The sequence below is a fragment of the Bos indicus x Bos taurus genome, chromosome 3 (genome assembly GCF_003369695.1).
Source record: "Bos indicus x Bos taurus breed Angus x Brahman F1 hybrid chromosome 3, Bos_hybrid_MaternalHap_v2.0, whole genome shotgun sequence".
NCBI lineage: Eukaryota > Metazoa > Chordata > Mammalia > Artiodactyla > Bovidae > Bos > Bos indicus x Bos taurus.
The window spans coordinates 69,121,024-69,143,861 of record NC_040078.1 but is presented as its reverse complement, the minus strand read 5'-3'; the positions used below and the strand labels follow the sequence as shown (position 1 = coordinate 69,143,861).

At 35.9% G+C, this 22,838-nt stretch overlaps 1 protein-coding gene across 1 annotated transcript in view; it reads left to right on the top strand.

Moving 5' to 3' along the window:
* Positions 1-22,838, top strand: part of MSH4 (mutS homolog 4) — a 95,755-nt gene that overhangs the window by 51,630 nt on the left and 21,287 nt on the right. Inside the window, exons 11-17 of the mRNA XM_027536854.1 lie at positions 971-1,140; positions 9,086-9,222; positions 10,209-10,312; positions 11,543-11,667; positions 14,554-14,754; positions 20,397-20,515; positions 22,041-22,169. Coding sequence (XP_027392655.1) covers positions 971-1,140; positions 9,086-9,222; positions 10,209-10,312; positions 11,543-11,667; positions 14,554-14,754; positions 20,397-20,515; positions 22,041-22,169 — 985 coding nt within the window. The remainder of the gene's footprint in view (positions 1-970; positions 1,141-9,085; positions 9,223-10,208; positions 10,313-11,542; positions 11,668-14,553; positions 14,755-20,396; positions 20,516-22,040; positions 22,170-22,838) is intronic.

Genomic DNA, 22,838 nt, shown 5'->3' with positions numbered 1-22,838 from the left:
ATTTAAGTGTTGGTTAAAAAAACTTTATTTATTAAAAATTTATTTATATATTGCATTTTATAAATAACAATAGATAGGGTAACAGCATAATTTTTGTTAGTGGACAATTAGAATAGCATTAAAAACTGGAATCATGCAAAATTTTGATGTTTCTTTTTTAAGCTATTCTCCCTGGAAAAACTTGCAAATCTAAAAATATATTAGTCTCTTATGTTAAATCATAAGGACCTAATGTAACAAAAATAGTCTATATGAATACTGAATAATATCTAGTTATAGTTTAATTTTAGTATTGCATTTAGCAGTAGCACCTTATTTCTTGACCAAAAAGACTCATGATACTTAAAAACTGTTATTTTATTGATTCAAGATTCTCAGCTTGTGTGAGGTCACAAAATGAGGTTAATAGTATAACTGAATTATTACAGACAGATATATAATAGAATAAAATAAAAGGTTAGGAAAATAGGTATTACCAGACTTATAGTTTGCATGATCACTATAGTAAGTTATTAAACTGTCTCACAATATGTTTGGTATCTCTTGCCCCAGCTGAGGGCAAAGACCATATATTAATTCTTCTTTGACTCCCTGCACCTAACACAATGCTCATGGTATAAGTAAATGTTAAATGAGCCCACGAGCATGAAACCAGAATTTTATAATAGTGATTCAGGGATATATTTTTATATTCACACACAATTAGTATGTATAGTTTGGGAGACTACTAGCCATTGTAGGATTAACCTTGGTGATGTCACTTTTTTTTTTTAGGAACATACTTAGGACTGACAAAATAGTTTAAAATTGATGTAGTCGGAGTCCTAACTTATATAGTTTCATATATATATTGACTATTTACAAAAAAATTTTCAACAATAATTTTAAGAAGATATGATATTTGCTACCATTAACATATTCAAATTGCAAATTAAAATAACTGACTTATTACCTATAATTTCATTTTCAGGTTTGGAATCATACTTGACAAGATTAAAACAGTAATTAATGATGATGCAAGATACATGAAGGGATGCCTGAACATGAGGACTCAGAAGTGCTATGCAGTGAGGTCTAACATAAATGAATTTCTTGACATAGCCAGAAGAACATATACAGAGATTGTAGATGACATAGCAGGTAGTTTTGAGCATATGTTTTCTGATTTTTCGAAATAAAGCAAACTGTTTTAGGACATGCTTTTTGTTTTTGCTGATGATATTAACCAGGCATATTTTAATTTTATTTTTTGTTACCAAAACGACAGATAAGATTAAAATGTATTATCGTCTAGGAAAGTTACTCAGTCCTGTCCTACTCTTTGTGAGTATGGACTGTAGCCTACCAGGCTCTTCCCTCCATGGGATTCTCCAGGCAAGAGTACTGGAGTGGATTGCCATTTCCTTCTCCAGGGGATCTTCCATTTGCCATTTCCTTCTCCAGGGGATCTTCCCGACCCAGGGATTGAACCCAGGTCTCCCGCATTCCAGGCAGACGCTTTAATCTCTGAGCTACCAGGGAAGCCCAAATTATCCTCTGCTGCTACTGCTGCTGCTAAGTCACGTCAGTCGTGTCTGACTCTGTGCGACCCCATAGACGGCAGCCCACCAGGCTCCCTCCAGGCAAGAACAGTGGAGTGGGTTGCCATTTCCTTCTCCAATGCATGAAAGTGAAAAGTGAAAGTGAAGTCGCTCAGTTGCGTGCAACTTTTCGCAACCCCATGGACTGCAGCCTACCAGGCTCCTCCGTCCATGGTATTTTCCAGGCAAGAGTACAGGAGTGGGGTGCCATTGCTCATATTATCGTCTAAGGAAGCTTTTTTTTATTTTAAAGGCTCCATTATCGTCTAAGGAGCCTTTAAAAAAAAAAAAAAAGGTCTCAAAGTGTTAAAATGTATCACTTCTTTTCTCCAAAGTTAAATATAGAGTGTCTTCAAATTTAAATATAGGGTTACATGAAGGCTTGGAAAGTAGTTTTTACCTTAGTACAGTGTTGCATATAAATTATGTGAAAAATACTGTCTATCAGTGCTAATGGGTTTCAGTGGAGGAAGAGATATTTTTGTCTGGGAAAGGTAGCATTTGCAAGTCAGTACAGTAATTCATTTAATGAGTTTATTAATCTCCTAAATATAGTAAAAAATCCTAGTAAAATCTAGTAAAGTCTCTTAGTAAAAAATCTCCTAGGTACTGGGAATACATAGTGAACAGAACAAATTCCCTGTCCTCATAAAGCTATAATAATAGCAGAGACAGGTAATAAACAAACATATGTATGTATATATATGTGTGTGTCCATATTGCTACATAAAGTATATTAATTATATATAGTGCATAATTTCACATAGATGTAAGGTAAATGAAGAAAAAATAGATTAGAGGGGTCAGAGAATGACTGGGTGTAGAGGCATAGAAGATGGGAATGTTTTTAGTACATAAAATAGCCTAAAAAGGAATTCTACCACCACCCCCACTTTTTTTTTGTACTTTAGTTTAGTACAAACTAAAGCACAATGGCCTGAAGAAACTTTAGGGGATGAGTGAGGAAATTTGTTAGGATGGAATAAGGCATTTTCTTACAGAACTAGTAAGAGATAATATGGTCAGAAATGTAGACTGGGGATCTGAATTTAGTTTTTGAAGGTCAGTTTGGAGGTTTTTCCCAAGGAGAATGTAGAGGCAGTGAGATATTTTTGCTCTGTGGAGTGAAATTGATCAGGAAGATGTGTTGAATGAGTTTGAGTGGAGCAACGGAAAGAGGAACTATTTTAAGCTACTACAAGTTAACACAGCAGGTGTATATGAGAAAAGAGAAATATGAAGGTTAAAGGAAGAATTGATAAGAGTTAATCATTGAGTAGATATGGCCATGGTAAAGTAAAAAGAAATGTAGCCACTGGTGCTAATTGAAATGATTAGCCTGAGAATGGTGGTACTACTGAGAAAAACAGGGAAATTCTTGGAGGAACAATTTGAGGAATAAAGATGTTAGTATTTTCAAGTAATATTCAAATAGTTAATGGTCATCATGTTAAAAATATAAATTTAGAAATTTAGAACTCTGTAGTGAGTGTGCAATTGATAGGAAGATTTGGACATTTTAGGAATTTTAAATGATGAAACACCTATTTCCTTTTTGGAATATTTTGCCTTGTAAAGTATGCTTTTTAGAGGGAATTTCTTATTGTGAATTAATTATTGCAATAACATATAACTTTTTTCCTTTTATTTTCTTTCTAGCTTTATTGAGATAATTCATATACAGCACTGTATAAGTTTACAGTATACATAATAATTTGATTTATATACCTCATGAAATGATTATCACAATACATTTAATGAATATCCATCCTAATATGTATATAAAATTAAATAATAAAATAATATTTTTTCCTGTGATAAGAACTCTTAGGAATTACTCTGTTAACAACTTTCATATATAATGTGTGTGCATGGATGTGTGCATCCATGTACTCAATTGCTTAGTGGTGTCCTCTTAGTGGACTGTAGCCAGCTGTATACAGCAGTGTTAATTATGCTTATCATGTTGTTCATTGCATCTTTAGTACTTACTTATAACTAGAATTCGTGCATTTTGATTGCCTTTGTCTAATCCCCTCTCCCCTTACCCCTGCCTCTGGTAACCTCAAATCTGATCTCTTTTTTTCTGAGTTTTTTTTTTTTTTTCGAAGAATAATTGACTTACAACATTATGTTAGTTCCTATTACACAAAATAGTGATTCAGTATTTCTATACATTTCAAAATGATCACCATGTCTAGTTATGATCTGTCACCGTACAAATATATTACATAGTTATTGACTGTATTTACATACCCACAGTGTACACATTTCATACTTGTATTGCACCTGGACATTTATACCTTTTAATTTCCCTCATTATTTCTTTCCTCTCCTTCCCTCTGACAACTGCCTGATTGTTCTCTGTAGCTATAACTGTGTTTTTGTTCAGTTATGTTTATTCGTTTGTTTTGTTTTCTAGATTCCACATATAAGTGAAATCATACAGTATTTGTCTTTCTTTGTGTGACTTATTTCACTTAGCTTAATACCCTCTAGGTCCATCCATGTTATCACAAATGACAAGATTTCATTTTTTTAATGGCTGGTGTTAGCCAGATGATAGCATAATACACACACACACACACACACACACACACACACACGGGCTTCCTTGGGTGGTTCAGTGGTAAAGAACCTGCCTGCCAATGCAGGAGATGAGTGTTTAATCCCTGGGAAGATCCCCTGGAGAAGGAAATGGCAACCTACTCCAGTATTGATTACCTGTGAAATCCCTTGAACAGAGGAGGCTGGTGTGCTATAGTCTGTGGGGTCACAAAAAAGTTGGACATAACTTATCTATTGAACAACAACAAATACACATACCCACACACCACTTCTTTATTCATCTATCGATGGGCAGTAAGTTTGCTTTCATATTTTGGCTATTGTAAATAATGCTGCAACAAACAAAGGGATGTGTATTTTTTTTTAATACCTAGGATTGGAATTGCTGGATCATATGGTTAGTTCTATCTTAGATTTTTAAAAATATTTATTTTTATTGAAGTATAGTTGATTTACCTATTTTTAATTTTTTGAGAACTCTCCACACTTTTCCGTGGCAGCTGCACCGATTTACATTCCCACCAACAGTGTACCAGAGTTTTGTTTTCTCCACATCTTCACCAACACTTGTTCTTTGTTGTCTTTTTTGGTAATAGTCATTCTATAGGTGTAAGGTGATATCTTATTGTGATTTTAATTTGCATTTTGGTGATGATTACTGATGTCTAGCATCTTTTCATGTGGCTGTTGACCATCTGTATGTCTTCTCTGGAAAAATGTCTATTGAGATCTTCAGCACGATTTTAAATGAGTTTTTTTTTATTATTATTAAGTTGTATGAGTTCATTGTATATTTTGGATATTAACCCCTTATCAGATATATCCTTACAAATGTCTTCTCCCATTCAATAGGCAGCCTTTTTGTTTTGTTAATGGTTTTCTTCATTGTACAAAATTTATTAGTTTGGTATAGTCCCATTTGTTTATTTCTGCTTTTATTTCCCTTGCATGAAGAGATACATCCAAAAACGTATTACTAAGACTGATGTCAGCTTACTGCCGGTTTTCTTCTAGAAATTTTATAGTTTCCAGTTTTATATTTAAGTCTTTAAACCATTTTGAATTTATTTTTGTGCATGGTAGTCCAGTTTGATTCTTGTAGCTGTCTAGTTTTCCCACCACCATTTATTGAAGAGGCTGTTTTTTCACTATTGTATATTTTTGCCTCCTTTGTCATAGGTTAATTGCCCGTATTAATGTGCATTCATTTCTGGGTTCTCTGTTCTTTTGATCTATGTGTCTGTTTTTGTGCCGGTACCATACTGTTTTGATTACTGGAGCTTTGCAGTATAGTTTGAAATCAAGAAACATGATACTTCCAGCTTTGTTCTTTTTCTAGATTGTTTTGGCTATTCAATGTCTTTGTGTTTCCATACAAATTTTAGACTTATTCTGTGAAAAAGGCCAGTGATATTTTGATACGGATTGCAGTGAATCTATACATTTTTTTCAGTAGTATAGTCATTTTAACAATATTAATTCTTCCAGTCAGTGAACATGATATATCTTTCTATCCATGTTGTCTTCAGTTTCTTTCATCAGTGTCTTATAGCTTTCTAAGTACAAATTAACAGATTTATGTATATTAATTTTGTATCCTGCAACTTTATTGAATTCATTGGTGAGTTCTAATTTAACTCACCAGAGTTTTTGATAGAGTCTTTAGGGTTTTCTATGTATAATATCACACAAGTGAAACAAATATTAAGTAAACTCCAATATTCCTAATATAGAGGTTATACTGGGGGAAATCCACTAGACTATTCAGGTATGACTTAAATCAAATCCCTTATGATTATACAGTGGAAGTGAGAAATAGATTGAAGGGACTAGATCTGATAGATAGAGTGCCTGATGAACTATGGATGGAGGTTCGTGGCATTGTACAGGAGACAGGGATCAAGACCATCCCCATGGAAAAGAAATGCAAAAAAAACAAAATGGCTGTCTGGGGAGGCCTTACAAATAGCTGTGAAAAGAAGAGAAGCGAAAAGCAAAGGAAAAAAAGGAAAGATATAAGCATCTGAATGCAGAGTTCCAAAGAATAGCAAGAAGAGATAAGAAAGCCTTCCTCAGCGGTCAATGCAAAGAAATAGAGGAAAACAACAGAATGGGAAAGACCAGAGATCTCTTCAAGAAAATTAGAGATACCAAGGGAACATTTCATGCAAAGATGGGCTCAATAAAGGACAGAAATGGTATGGACCTAACAGAAGCAGAAGATATTAAGAAGAGATGGCAAGAATACACAGAAGAACCGTACAAAAAAGATCTTCATGACCCAGATAATCACGATGGTTTGATCACTCACCTAGAACCAGACATCCTGGAATGTGAAGTCAAGTGGGCCTTAGAAAGCATCACTATGAACAAAGCTAGTGGAGGTGATGGAATTCCAGTTGAGCTATTTCAAATCCTGAAAGATGATGCTGTGAAAGTGCTGCACTCAATATGCCAGCAAATTTGGAAAACTCATCAGTGGCCACAGGACTGGAAAAGGTCAGTTTTCATTCCAATCCCAAAGAAAGGCAATGCCAAAGAATGCTCAAACTACTGCACAATTGCACTCATCTCACAAGGCTCAAAGTTCTCCAAGCCAGGCTTCAACAATATGTGAACCATGAACTTCCAGATGTTCAGGCTGGTTTTAGAAAAGGCAGAGGAACCAGAGATCAAATTGCCAACATCTGCTGGATCATCGAAAAAACAAGAGAGTTCCAGAAAAACATCTATTTCTGCTTTATTGACTATGCCAAAACCTTTGATTGTGTGGATCACAATAAACTGTGGAAAATTCTGAAAGAGATGGGAATACCAGACCACCTGACCTGCCTCTTGAGAAACCTATATGCAGGTCAGGAAGCAACGGGAGAACTGGACATGGAACAACAGACTGGTTCCAAATAGGAAAAGGAGTTAGTCAAGGCTGTATATTGTCACCCTGCTTATTTAACTTATATGCAGAGTACATCATGAGAAACGCTGGGCTGGAAGAAACACAAGCTGGAATCAAGATTGCCGGGAGAAATATCAATAACCTCAGATATGCAGATGACACCACCCTTATGGCAGAAAGTGAAGAGGAACTAAAAGGTCTCTTGATGAAAGTGAAAGAATGAAAGAGTTGGTTTAAAGCTCAACATTCAGAAAACTAAGATCATGGCATCTGGTCCCATCACTTCATGGGAAATAGATGGGGAAACAGTGGAAACAGTGTCAGACTTTAGTTTTCTGGGCTCCAAAATCACTGCAGGTGGTGACTGCAGCCATGAAATTAAAAGACGCTTACTCCTTGGAAGGAAAGTTATGACCAACCTAGAGAGCATATTGAAAAGCAGAGATATTACTTTGCCAACGAAGGTCCGTTTAGTCAAGGCTATGATTTTTCCAGTGGTCATGTATGGATGTGAGAGTTGGACTATGAAGAAAGCTGAGCACCGAAGAATTGATGCTTTTGAACTGTGGTGTTGGAGAAGACTCTTGAGAGTCCCTTGGACTGCAAGGAGATCCAACTAGTCCATTCTAAAGGAGATCAGTCATGGGTGTTCATTGGAAGGAATGATGCTAAAGCTGAAACTCCAGTACTTTGGCCACCTCATGCGAAGAGTTGACTCATTGGAAAAGAGTCTGATGCTGGGAGGGATTGGGGGCAGGAGGAGAAGGGGACGACAGAGGATGAGATGGCTGGATGGCATCACTGACTCGATGGACGTGAGTTTGAGTCAACTCCGGGAGTTGGTGATGGACAGGGAGGTATGGCGTGCTGCAATTCATGGGGTCACAAAGAATTGGACACGACTGAGCGACTGAACTGAACTGAACTCTAGTTTTGGTTTTATTATTTTGGTTTTTGCAATTTCTTTTACTTTCAAAATATTTATCTCAATGACCACCTTTTTACTATAGTGTTTTTTTCTTAAAAGAATACTTAACCACATATTTTAGATGTTAAAAATTGTTAGAGTTTAAAAGTGTAACAAAGGAAACCTCATACCCTGTTGGTGGGATTGTAAATTGGTACAGCCATTATGAAAAACAGTATAGAGCTTCCCTGAAAAAACTGAAAATGGAGCTACCATATGATCCAGCAATCATACTTCTGGGTATATATCCTGGAAAAATGAGAACTCTAATTTGGAAAGATACACACACTCCAGTGTTCCTAACAGCATGTTCCTAACAGATAGGGAACAAACACAAGTGCCCATGTAGCTTAAGAAGATGTGGTATATATACAATAGAATATAATTAAACCATAAAAAAGAACAATATTGGCAGTTGCAGCAACATGGATGGACCTAGAGAATATTAGCCTTAGTGAAATAAGTCAGACAAAGGCAAATACTATATATCACATTTATGTGACATCTAAAAACCAATACAAATTTATTTATATGCAAAATGGGAGCAGACTCTCAGACAGAAAACGAATTCATAGTTACCAAAGGGGAGAGAGAAGGAGAGGGACAAATTAGGACTGTGGGATTAACAGATTCAAAGTACTATACAAAAAATAGATAATTGGTAAGAATTTACTATATAACAGAGAATTATATTTAATGGGTAATAGCCTATAATGGAGTATAATCTGCGAAAAACCCTACTGAATCACCGTGTTGTACATATGAAACTAATGCAGTATTTAAACCAAGTATGTGTGTGTGTGTGCATGTGTGCTCCCTCTCTGTTGCCCAGTTGTGTCTGACTGCATCCCCATGGACTGTAGCCTGCTAAGCTCCTCTGTCCATGGGATTTCCCAGGCAAGAATATTGGACTGGGTTGTCAATTTCATATTTCAGTTAAAAGAAAAGAGTAATAAGAGCTTCCTACTTGTATATAAATAACAAAGAAATGTTAGTGATTTTTTTAAACATGAAGAGTAATTTACTCACAAATTTTTTTTTTGTTTGTTTGTTTTTCTTGTTTCTGGCCACTAGGAATGATAACACAGCTTGCAGAAAAATATAGTCTTCCTTTAAGGACAAGTTTTAGCTCTGCTCGAGGATTTTTCATTCAGATGACTACAGATTGTACAGTCCTACCCAATGATCAACTTCCTTCAGAGTTTATTAAGGTTCATTTTAGGATTCTGGTTAGGAAATTATTGTTTCTGATTTTACAGAATTGCACTTACATATTTTCAGGCACTTATTGAATATTACATGATAGGTTTCTGAATGTTCTGTATATTACTTCTCTTACTTCTACCCACCCACCTAACAACTTTACTAATCTAAGAGTGATTGAGAAGAGTTTTTAAGAGAAATACCAAACACAGTGTTTCCCATAATTCTGGGAGCTTGATAAGGGTAGTAAAGGAAAATGAAGTAAGAAAATCGAAAAGGAATTTTTGATCAAAGAAGTTTGAAAAGTAGTGTACCATTTCCTGTTTTAGGTTATTCTCAGTGCACATCTACCTATTAAAGCTTTAAAAGTCCTAAAATAAAGAAATCTGCTTATTTTTTAAATACCCAGTATTGCCAAATCTTTGGACCAGGGGAGTATTTTTTTATATATACGTTAATTCCTCCACAGGATACTGATTTGGGAAAGTCTAACCCACTTTAATCTTTCTCTACCTGCAGGGAGTACCTTATGACAAAAACAAACCTTTCAGGTCTTTAAATATTATCCAGTAATAAGGGATGGATGAAGTAAAAAAAAAAATGGGTCAAGAATTAGTAATGGGGTTAGAGACTGAGTGAAGTTTGGTTATGAGGCAAGGGCTAAGACAGGGGTCACAGATGGAGTGAAGGTTCCTGTCTACCATACATATTATTACTTGGTTATGAGGTGTAATATTTTTGTTAACATTTCTACATGGCTACTTTAAGAGCTGTAAAAATAGTCATGTCAGACAGACTAGGTTAAAATATTCTGCTTTAACTTGAGAAGTGATCTTTTCTTTTCTACAAACATTATTTGAGACTTTTTTGATGATACAATTATCTCAAGAATTAAAGTGATTAACCTAAGTACCTATAATTGTGTTGTTTAAAATCTGTATGTTTTATTTCATAAGAGTATGTATCTTGACTTTTTTTTTTAATCTCCTAGCAGATTTCTAAAGTGAAAAATTCTTACAGCTTTACATCAGCAGATTTAATTAAAATGAATGAAAGATGCCAAGAGTCTTTGAGAGAAATCTATCACATGACTTATATGTAAGAGCATTTGAAATGTTTGAATACTGATTTAAATTGAGTTGATTTGAGATACTATGATACATTTCATTAACTGACTTTTTTTCTGGTTGCAGAAAATTGTAGTTATGAATGTTAACAAGGAAAGACCATTTCCTAGAAAAACAGTTAAAACTTTAAAGTCTGTCATTGTGATTGAGATCACTGAGCCTCACAGAATATTCAGGGCAAATCTAATTGCAACTGCCCCTCCCCCAAAATAAATCCATTATACTGAGGTATAGATAAAGCTTGATACCCAGCCAAATATCCACATTTCATCAGTACTTCACTCATCCTTTTAATACAGTTTTAAGAAATGTCATAATTGACTTGAGCTTGAAATATCTCTGGTACCACTGATACTTCTGTAGTGGATACTTCATCATGATATAGAAGTTGGCACATCTGGGCTTATTTGGGACTTCATTCAGTTTATTCTTTTTCTTTAGCATGTAAGCTCTCAAATTCTCATGACTTAGTACATTTATAACAACATTATGATATTGCCAGTATTTTATTGTTCATAAAACAGTAGCAATGTGTCTAGAAATAAGAACTAGGAAATTCAGACTTGCTGAGCTGAGATGATGAAGATAAATGTTGGATTTTCAGAACAATTTCAGAGCATAAACCAAAAAGCTTATAAGATATACTAAGTTGCAGAACATATTTTACCATGTAAGAGAAAAATTTTTATATTATGTCACAATATGGTAACTACCACATGGAAGCATAAATAATTATGTAGTTAGGGTTGTGTATGAGAGAGAGAAAGAGGGAGAGAGAGAGGATGGGTGAGAGAGAAAATACATAATAGCTTTTGTGTTAAATTTAACATTGCAAAAGCAAAATTATTAGTAGATGGGATCTACTGATTGAAGTATAGTGAGGGCTTCATTTGACCTATAGAAAATATTTCTAATACTAAAAATTTATTCTATTAATGTTTAAGAAAAGCAGTCTTTAAAAAAACTTGGTCTTAACACACCAGAAGATGGATTCTCTGCTACTAAATAACTGTGACCTTGATTATGAGCTTCAGTTTCCTCATCTCTGAAATAAGACAATAGAACAACAGATTTTATCTAGTGTACAACCCAACTGTCAATGTTATTTTACCTTAGGCAATGAATTTTATATTGTTTTATAATTATGTTGTATGCCCCTCTTTTAAAAGCACTATTTCTCTTATCAAACATGTACTTTCAGGATCGTGTGCAAACTGCTTAGTGAGATTTATGAGCATATTCATTGCTTATATAAACTGTCTGACACTGTGTCAATGCTGGATATGCTACTGTCATTTGCTCATGCCTGTACTCTTTCTGACTATGGTAAGTTATTTTCTTTGGAATAAATAGGTTGCATACTGAAATTTGTATTCCATTCAAGCAATTTTATGTAGCAATTATGAATGTTTTATATTTTTTTCCCTGATATATAGTCTCTTACCTATGGTCCTAGACTAAATATAGACTAAATATAGACTCAAAATATAGAAAGTGAAATTACCCTTAAAACTTCTTTTAGAAGTCAAAAGATTATTTACTGAGAAATTGAGAAATTAGAAAAAAATACCGCAAGAAACTTTAAATACAGAATGAAGTAAGCCAGAAAGAAAAACACCAATACAGTATACTAACACATATATATGGAATTTAGAAAAATGGTAACAATAACCCTGTGTACAAGACAGCAAAAGAGACACTGATGTATAGAACAGTCTTATGGACTCTGTGGGAGGGGGAGAGGGTGGGAAGATTTGGGAGAATGGCATGGAAACATGTATAATACCATGTATGAAACGAGTCTCCAGTCCAGGTTCGATGCACGATACTGGATGCTTTGGGCTGGTGCACTGGGACGACCCAGAGGGATCGTATGGGGAGGGAGGAGGGAGGAGGGTTCAGGATGGAGAACACATGTATACCTGTGGCAGATTCATTTCGATATTTGGCAAAACTAATACAATATTGTAAAGTTTAAAAATAAAATTAAATTAAAAAAAAAAGAAAGACTGTAGAGCTGTCTCTGGTGAAAATAATGATGATCCAAATTCATAAATTTCAAGTCTGAATAAGCAGTGTGATGCTAATACTAACAGACATGACAGAAATAAACTCTTAAAAGTGAGCAGATGTGAGCATCCCAAGATCAATTATATCACTTATTTTTGTGTCCCAAGTCTATACTACAGGTCTTGAATATAAATATTGAGCAATTTTCTAATGTTAAATGAATACTTCAAGTTAGCCCCCACCCCTTGAAATTTCTTATCCAAATTATCAGTATGCAAATTTGCATAACTTGTATATGATAATTCGGTTGAGTAATTGTGGGCTTAATAACATTAAATTTCTAGTTAAAATTAATAGTAGTATTTCCGAAACATTCTGTTAATTAATCTTTATGATGGAAAAGGTATTTTACATAGGTTTTTTCATTTTTGATATTTCTGTATTTCTTATGGAAGTATTAAATTTTTTAGCTGGTATTATATAGGCCAAAACTTAATAGTTTTCTCAACTATTAAGATATTTTATCTTGTTCCATTTTGAGAAGGACTACCCTAAAACTCCAAACTTATAAGTAGTGAATTTTTGGTATTAAAAATGATTTAAATATAGTAAAAGTTTTCTTTTTTACTAATCAACCTCACTTTTATAATGAATACTTTCAAGTTTATCCATGTGGTTCCTCGAGAGACATGTAGCATTTTAAGTTTTACTTGTCTCTCACTTTCTTTCTCCTCTCTTCATCTTCAGTTCAATTCAGTTGTCGCTCAGTTGTGTTTGACTCTTTGCGACCCTATGAATCACAGCATGCCAGGCCTCCCTGTCCATCACCAACTCCCAGAGTTCACCCAAACTCATGTGCATTGAGTCGGTGATGCCATCTCATCCTCTGTCGTCCCCTTCTCCTCCTGCCCCCAATCCCTCCCAGCATCAGGGTCTTTTCCAATGGGTCAACTCTTCGCATGAGGTGGCCAAAGTACTGGAGTTTCAGCCTCAGCATCAGTCCTTCCAATGAACACCCAGGACTGGTCTCATTTAGGATGGACTGGTTGGATCTCCTTGCAGTCCAAGGGACTCTCAAGAGTCTTCTCCAACACCACAGTTCAAAAGCATCAATTCTTTGGCGCTCAGTTTTCTTCAGAGTCCAACTCTCACATCCATACATGACCACTGGAAAAACCATAGCCTTGACTAGATGGACCTTTGTTGTCAAAGTAATATCTCTGCTTTTCAATATGCTCTCTAGGTTGGTCATAACTTTTCTTCCAAGGAGTAAATGTCTTTTAATTTTATGGCTGCAATCATCATCTGCAGTGATTTTGGATCCCCCAAAAATAAAGTCTGACACTGCTTCCACTGTTTCCCCATCTATTTCCCATGAAGTGATGGGACCAGATGCCGTGATCTTAGATTTCTGAATGTTGAGCTTTAAGCCAACTTTTTCACTCTTCTCTTTCACTTTCATCAAGAGCTTTTTAGTTCCTCTTCACTTTCTTTTTAGTTCCTCTTCACCTCTTTCTGCCATAAGGGTGGTGTCATCTGCATATCTGAGGTTATTGATATTTCTCCCGGCAATCTTGATTCCAGCTTGTGCTTCTTCCAGCCCAGCGTTTCTCATGATGTACTCTGCATATAAGTTAAATAAACAGGGTGACTTAGAAAGCATCTATAGAAACCTGATCATTACTTCTTTCTACAAAATTAACACTATCTTTTGTGTCTGTTTTTTCTGTCCTCTTTTTAGACAAAATTTCTATAAGTTTGGACGTAAAATTGTGTTTTTATTTGGTTTTGCTCTATTTTCAGACCTCATTTGAAAAGCTAAGTATGCCAAACTTGAAATAATGCTTTAGGCAAGGATTAAGTAAATGTGCAATTTTAGAGTCCTTGAAATTAATTGTTATTTTTAAATGGCTAGTTGATTCCTTTTAATTTTTGCAAATCTGAAAATGTTATGAACTATTTTGGAGCCCTGCACAATGACAGGACCAAAATCATATTTTTTCTGGAAAAGAATATAAGTTCTGATGTGATTAGACTATGCCAGTTATCATTTAGAGGGACTGAAGATCAAATAATAACTTAATGATATTGTTCCAGATTGACTGTAGTAAAGTCACTAAAGTATAAACAGTATTTACACACCACAAAATCTTTAAGTATAAATATATTAATCTTTCAAAACCATTTTATTTTTCTCTTTAGTTCGGCCAGAGTTTACTGATACTTTAGCAATCAAGCAGGGGTGGCATCCCATTCTTGAAAGAATATCTGTGGAAAAACCTGTTGCTAACAATACCTACATTACAGAAGGGAGTAATTTTTTTATCATAACTGGACCAAATATGAGTGGCAAATCCACATATTTGAAACAGATTGCTCTTTGTCAGATTATGGCCCAAATTGGTAAGTTACATGTTTACTTTATGGTTATCAGTTCTGCTCCCCATTTAAAATACTTCATGCCCAGTATTTTAGATTATATATATATATATATATATATATGGACCATAACTTTTACAATTTGGTATTTATTAAGCTCCATCCAGATTGGATTACATTGTACTGAAAATCTTGTGGGATATAATAGAAGCTTCTTTATTATAGTTATTAATGTTGTATCAACTATTACTAAATTGAATTGTATAATTATCTGAAATTCAAAAACTTTGTTGAGAGAGAAAGTGGTACAAGTAGCAGAAACTACTGCCTTTAATAACTCATATAAGATTTTTCCCAAAATTGTAACATTGGGCACAGAAACATTTCCCTTACTTAATTTAAGGTTTACCAATAACTTAGTTTTAACAACTGCTGTGTTACACTTATGTGCGCATACAGTTCAGTTTGGACGCTCAGTTGTGTCCAACTCTTTGTGACCATGTAAATGACTGTCACTATCCCAACATTGTTATGGATTTCTTTGTATCGAGACACAACTCACCTCTTATCTCTGAAAATTGGGTTCCTTGAAACCGATGTTAATCAGAGACCAGATGACTGGTCAGTCTGGGATGATTTTGGTTTACCTCACCTTCTGGAATTGGCAATGTCTGGAGACATTTTTGGTTGTCACAACTGAGGGGATTATAAAATCCAGTTCAGTTCAGTTGTTCAGTTGTGTCCAACTCTTTGTGACCCCATGGACTACAGCACTCCAGGCTTGCCTGTCCATCACCAAATCCTGGAGCTTGTTCAAACTCATGTCCATCGAGTCAGTGATTCCATCTAACCATCTCATTCTCTGTCGTCCCCTTCTCCTCCTGCCCTCAATCTTTCCCAGCATCAGGGTCTTTGCTAATAAGTCAGTTCTTTGCATCAGGTGGCCAAAGTATTGTACCTTCAGCTTCAGCATCAGTCCTTCCAATGAATACTCAGCACTGATTTCCTTTAGGATTGACTGGTTTGATCTCCTTGCAGTCTGAGGGACTCTCAAAAGTATTCTCCAACACCACAGTTCAAAAGCATCAATTCTTTGGTGTTCAGTTTTCTTTATGGTCTAACTCTCACATCCATATATGACTACTGGAAAAACCACAGCTTTGACTATATGGACATTTGTCAGCACAGTAATGTCTCTGCTTCAATATGTTTTCTAGGTTTGTCATAGCTTTTCTTCCGAAGAGCAAGCTTGTCTTTTCATTCATGGCTGTAGTCACCATCTGCAGTGATTTTAGAGCCCCCCAAAATAGTATCTCACCCATCTATGTGCCATGAAGTAATGGGACCAGATGCTATAATTTTAGTTTTCCGAATGTTGAGTTTTAAGCCAGCTTTTTCCCTTTCGTCTTTCACCTTCATCATGAGGGTCTTTAGTTGCTCTTTGCCTTCTGCCATAAGGGTGGTGTCATCTGCATATATGAGGTTGTTGATATTTCTCCCAGCAATCTTGATTCCAGCTTGTGCTTCAGCCTGGCATTTCACATGATGTACTCTGCATAGAAGTTAAATAAGAAGGGTGACAATATACGGCCTTGACATACTCCTTTCCCGATTTGGAATCAGTCTGTTGTTCCATGTCCGGTTCTAACTTTCTTCTTGACCTGCATACAGGTTTCTCAGGAGGCAGGTAAGGTGGTCTGGTATTCCTATCTCTTTAAGAATTTTCCATTTTGTTGTGATGGCTCAAAGGTTAAAGCGTCTGCCTCCAATGCGGGAGACCTGGGTTCGATCCCTGGGTTGGGAAGATCCCGTGGAGAAGGAAATGGTAACCCACTCCAGTATTCTTGCTTGGAGAATCCCATGGACAGAGAAGCCTGGTAGGCTACAGTCCACGGGGTCGCAGAGAGTCGGACACGACTCAGCGACTTCACTTTCACTTTCATGCAGTCAAAGGCTTTAGCATAGTTAGTGAAACAGAAGTAGATGTTAATGGAATTCTCTTGCTTTTTCTATGATCCAATGAATGTTGACAATTTGATCTCTGGTTACTCTGCCTTTTCTAAATCCAGCTTGAACATCTGAAAGTTCTCGGTTCACTATTGTTGAAGCCTGGCTTGGAGAATTTTGAGCATTACTTTAGTAGCATGTGAGAAGAGTGCAATTGTGTGGTAGTTTGAGCATATTCTTTGACATTGCCTTTCTTAGGGACTGGAATGAAAACTGATCTTTTCCAGTCCTGTGGCCACTCCTGAGTTTTCCACATGTGCTGGCATATTGGGTGTAGCACTTTTCATGGCATCATCTTTTAGGATTTGAAATAGCTCAACTGGAATTCCATCACCTCCACTAGGTTTGTCTGTAGTGATGCTTCCTAAGGGCCACTTGACTTCACATTCCAGGATGTCTGGCTCTAGGTGAGTTAGTGAACATACCATTGTGGTTATCTGGGTCATTAAGATCTTTTTTGTATAATATCCAGGGTTGCTGCTAAAGATTCTACAATTCACAGGACAGCCATCTTCTTTTACCCTCCTCCCCTGCCTCAGCCCACATTCATGCGCAAGAAAGAATTATGCAGCCCTTGATGTGATTGAAAAAGCTTGGTTTAATGTAATGGATTTTAAGAGAAATGCAGAATAGTAATATCGATCATAGTGCAAATTTCCCTTACTACTGGGAAAGAAAATCAGAAGTGAGTGAATGAATGAATAAAGAGTATATATTTTATTAAATTTAAAAGGCTATCTTAGATAACTTCCATTCCCTTATAAGAATACTGATTCATATCTGAGACAATAATCTTACTTCTGTTTGAATAGTTATGAATTCTGGCCTTTAAAAAAAAAGGCTGTCTAATTTCTGTGTAGTTATAATTGTTAAAACATTCATTATACTGAATTAAAATTTGACTGTATAGAACTTCTACTCATTAGTCCTAATTCTTAACTTCTATGCATTTCAGAACAATCTATTATATCCTCAGAACAGGCCTTCCGATATTTGAAGAAAATTACTATTACTCTACTTCTCTTGCCACGGTCTTTGAATTCCTAAAAGTATATGTAGTATCTTATAAAATCTTATTATAAAGGAAATAGTAGGACTTGAAAAGCATGGAAGTTGAGAATATAGGCTTTGGAGCTAGACCTAGCTTTTGTAGTTATTGGCTGTGTGATCTTAGGCAAATACTTAACCTCCTTAGTTTTTCTATCTGTAAATGAAGAATATAATAGTACCTATGTCTAAGAACTGTTGTAAACATTAAACTACTCTTTGTTCTACAAAGCAAAAAAAACCCCTAAGCCTCTGGACTCCTTGTAGCTCCTTAGGAATATCATGCTGCTTACACACACATACACACACACACACACACACACACACACACACACACAGGAATATAGGAATATCATGCTGTTCACACACACACACACACACACACACACACACACACACAGGGCTTCCCTGGTGGCTCAGATGGTAAAGAGTATGCCTTCAGTGCAGGAAGGAAATCCATCTGGGTTCAATCCCTGGGTCTTGGAAGATCTGCTGGAGAAGGAAATGGTAACCCACTCCAGTATTTTTGCTTGAAGAATCCCATGGACAGGGGAGCCTGGTGGGCTACAGTCAATGGGGTCGCAAACAGTTGGACATGACTGAGCGAGTCGCATTCATACACACACACACACACACACACACACACACACAATGCTATGGTTTTAAGGGAAAGTGGAGAGTGAAAAAGTTGGCTTAAAGCTCAACATTCAGAAAACGAAGATCATGGCATCGGTCCCACCACTTCATGGGAAATAGATGGGGAAACAGTGGAAACAGTGGCTGACTTTATTTTTCTGGGCTCCAAAATCACTACAGATGGTGACTGCAACCATGAAATTAAAAGACACTTACTCCTTGGAAGAAAAGTTATGACCAACCTAGACAGCATATTCAAAAGCAGAGACATTACTTTGCCAACAAAGGTCCATCTAGTCAAGGCCATGGTTTTTTCCAGTGGTCATGTATGGATGTGAGAGTTGGACTGTGAAGAAAGCTGAGTGCCAAAGAATTGATGCTTTTGAACTGTGGTGTTAGAGAAGGCTCTTGAGAGTCCCTTGAACTGCAAGGAGATCCAACCAGTCCATTCTGAAGATCAGCCCTGGGATTTCTTTGGAAGGAATGATGCTAAAGCTGAAACTCCGTTACTTTGGCCACCTCATGGGAAGAGTTGACTCATTGGAAAAGAGTCTGATGCTGGGAGGGATTGGGGGCAGGAGGAGAAGGGGACGACAGAGGACGAGATGGCTGGATGGCATCACTGACTCAATGGACGTGAGTCTGAGTGAACTCCGGGAGTTGGTGATGGGCAGGGAGGCCTGGTGTGCTGCGATTCATGGGGTTGCAAAGAGTTGGACACGACTGAGCAACTGAACTGACTGACTGACTGAGTGAGAGCCTTACCCAGATATCTATAGGGAGCTATAGATGTTTTAGCAAGAGAATGGCATAATTGGATTTGAGTTTTAGATAGATTACTCTCGCTATTGTAAGGTTAGAGAAGAGCCAGATTAGAAGCAAAATATCAGCCAGCAGGCTTCTGTGATATGATGATAAGATATGTTAGGAACCTCTTTGGTGGAGGTAAGAGAGAAGGGAAAATATGAACAATATGCACCATATACGCTATATTCTATACTTGGTACTTTCACATTTATTTTTCCAAGTAATCATTTTGGCAGTCCTGTGAGAATGTTGTATTTATTTGCTCTCTGAGATGTCATCATAATTGCTATTGTTATTATTATTATCTGCATTGATTAATATTTTCTGAACTTTTGCTTTCTCTTCCTGCTATTCCTTATTATGCAAAAGTAGATCCTATTCTTCACCCTTGTCTTTGTTTTAAATCCTGGAATAATCTGGCTTTGTTTCTTCACTTCCATTATTTCACATTTTGTCTATACAGAGTTCTGTATATTTGACACTTTTTTCATTTAACTATTTGTATATTTTTATCTTCTTATGGTTTTAGAATGCTTTTTGTATCCCATTTTGTTTGGCGATAGATATAAATAATAAGATTAATCTGTTTTCAAGAGATAAATATTTTAGGTTAGTTAGCCTGATATTTCTCACACAGAAACCATCTTGTGAATAAAAATTCACCTTCATAAAAAATTTAATGTTTTGCATTCATTCTAATTGTGGATGGTTCTGTACTTTTCTAATAGCAACTATTTCTTAATATGCCTTTCTATAATGATTTTTATCAACTTGAGCTTCATAAGTATTTCCTTCAGATTTTCATACTTTGAATATTCTCATCTGACTATACTATTTAACAATTTTTATCAAATTTATAACAAATCTTTCTTATGTACTCAAATATGTATTATCTTTTTTTCACTTGCAAATAACTTTGTACAATAGGTAGGGTAAGCATTTCCATTTTATATGTGAAGAAGATGAAGCTGGGAGAATTTAAGTGCCGTCCAAGGTTGTAAAGTAAATGACAGAGCCGGGGCCATGCCTTCTAATTCCATATCTTGTGATATTTCCACCACATTAATCCTTAGATAGGCTACTAAATAATCTGAGTTGATAGAGCAAAGTGTTGGTAGTCCTTATATTTTATAAAAGCATCTCAGTTTACTTTGACTTATATTTTATAGGATCATATGTTCCAGCAGAATATTCTTCCTTTAGAATTGCTGAACAAATTTTTACAAGAATAAGTACTGATGACGATATTGAAACAAATTCATCAACATTTATGAAGGAAATGAAAGAGGTACCTGATTTCAACTTTCCTTATGTTAAAAAAATATTGAATTATCCTAATGGTCAATACTTATAACATAAGAAAGTATTTTTATATTAAAGCTTGCAGATGTGTTTATACTCCTCTACAAGAGCCAGAGGGCAGTCAAAGACAGCTTCCTAATTTCTGTCTTGTGGAAATGGAAGTAAATGTTTTATTGAAAAATACAGCTTTAAAGAAAAAGCTAGTGTTAGTGAATGATAAAAACGTGCTTTCGTGTTTTTATATGGAATATATAAAAGACTTCAGAAAGCAATGACCTGTTCAGAAACATTTTGCATAGTTAGGCTTGATTTTAAAATAAAAGATCACAAAAGGTGTTAAAAGGTTTTTTAAAAATCACCCTTTTTGTGCTCTTGTGGAATTTTCACTTCCTGTGCCAAAGTATGTATCAGCATCTATTTTTGATCTGAGCACATGTCAAATAAACATGAAGGGTTAAAGGAATTCAGTATAGCTTTTGGCCTATCTTTAGTAGGTATAGGTTATTGGATCACTGTACAGTTTACTAATTTTCTTTAGATAGACAGGGAATAAAATTATCATTTGCTTACCGTATGTGATATTTATATAATTATTTAGTATGTATTGAATAACTATGGGGGAATATAGCAATAGACTAGGTGCTTGAGACATATTTTTAAATGGTCCTAGCTCTCAAGAAGCTTAGTCCCATGGAAAGGTAAAATGGCCATGATGGTTAACAGTTGTGTCATAACATAAGTCTGTATCAGGCATGATTTAAATTTATTTTACTCAGAAATCAATGGGCTTGGATGCTTTTTTCCTAAATATTTCTTTTCATTTTTACTGGCTACAGAGATGTTAACTGAGAGATAGTTCAGAGTGTTTATGACAGCAATTGATTCACCATGGAACAGTTGATAAAGAATCCGCCTGCAAAGTAGGAAACCCTGGTTGGATTCCTGGGTCGGAAAGATCTGCTGGAGAAGGGATAGGCTACCCATTCCAGCACTCTTCGACTTACCTTGTGGCTCAGCTGGTAGAGAATCTGCCTGCAATGCGGGAAACCTGGGTTCAATCCCTGGGTTGGGACGATTCTCTGGAGAAGAGAAAGGCTGCTCACTCCAGTATTCTGGCCTGGAGAATTCCATGGGCTATATAGTCCATGGGGTCACAGTGTCAGACATGACTGAGCAATTCTCTCTTAAACAAGAAAATGACCATCTTTGTGTTTATTTAAACATTTAATTCATTGCTTTATTTCACTGTATCTGATTCATCAATATTTTAGATAATGGTTATTTACTCTATGCATATGTCTATTTATGTACACATCAGCTATTCTATTAGAATTATCAGTAATGAGATTTTTAGAAAGAAAAGCAATGTGTTAGTTTCTGCTCAGCGGGTTTTCTCTGTCAAAATATATTTCAAATGAACTAATAAAAGGACCTGGATTTTTCTTCATTTTTTTGCTATAATAGTGACAGCTATTTGGTTGCAATAAATAATTTTGGAATCATATTTTCAGGTAGCATATATTCTACATAATGCTAATGACAAGTCACTCATATTAATTGATGAACTTGGCAGAGGTACTAATACAGAAGAAGGTATTGGCATTTGTTATGCTGTTTGTGAACATCTGCTGAGCTTAAAGGTATTCCTCTCTATTTTATTTTATTTTTTTGCTACATCAGTGTTTTTATTTTATTTATTTATTTTTCTTTTTTTAATTTAATTTTATTTTTAAACTTTACAATATTGTATTAGTTTTGCCAAACATCAAAATGAATCCGCCACAGGTATACCCGTGCTCCCCATCCTGAACCGTCTTCCCTCCTCCCTCCCCATACCCTCCCTCTGGGTGGTCCCAGTGCACCAGCCCCAAGCATCCACTAATTTCGAGTCCTTTAAAAAAATTTTTTTTATTGAAAGAAAAAATTTTTTAATTGTATAGTCTTTAAAATTGTATCGGTTCAGTTCAGTTCAGTCACTAAGTCGTGTCCGACTCTTTGTGACCCCATGAATCGCAGCATGCCAGGCCTCCCTGTCCATCACCAACTCCCGGAGTTCACTCAGACTCATGTCCGAGTCAGTGATGCCATCCAGTCATCTCATCCTTTGTCATCCCCTTCTCCTCCTGCCCCCAATCCCTCCCAGCATCAGGGTCTTTTCCAATAAGTCAACTCTTCGCACGAGGTGGCCAAAGTATTGAAGTTTCAGCTTCAGCATCAGTCCCTCCAATGAACACCCAGGACTTATCTCCTTTAGGATGGACTTGTTGGATCTCCTTGCAGTCCAAGGGACTCTCAAGAGTCTTCTCCAA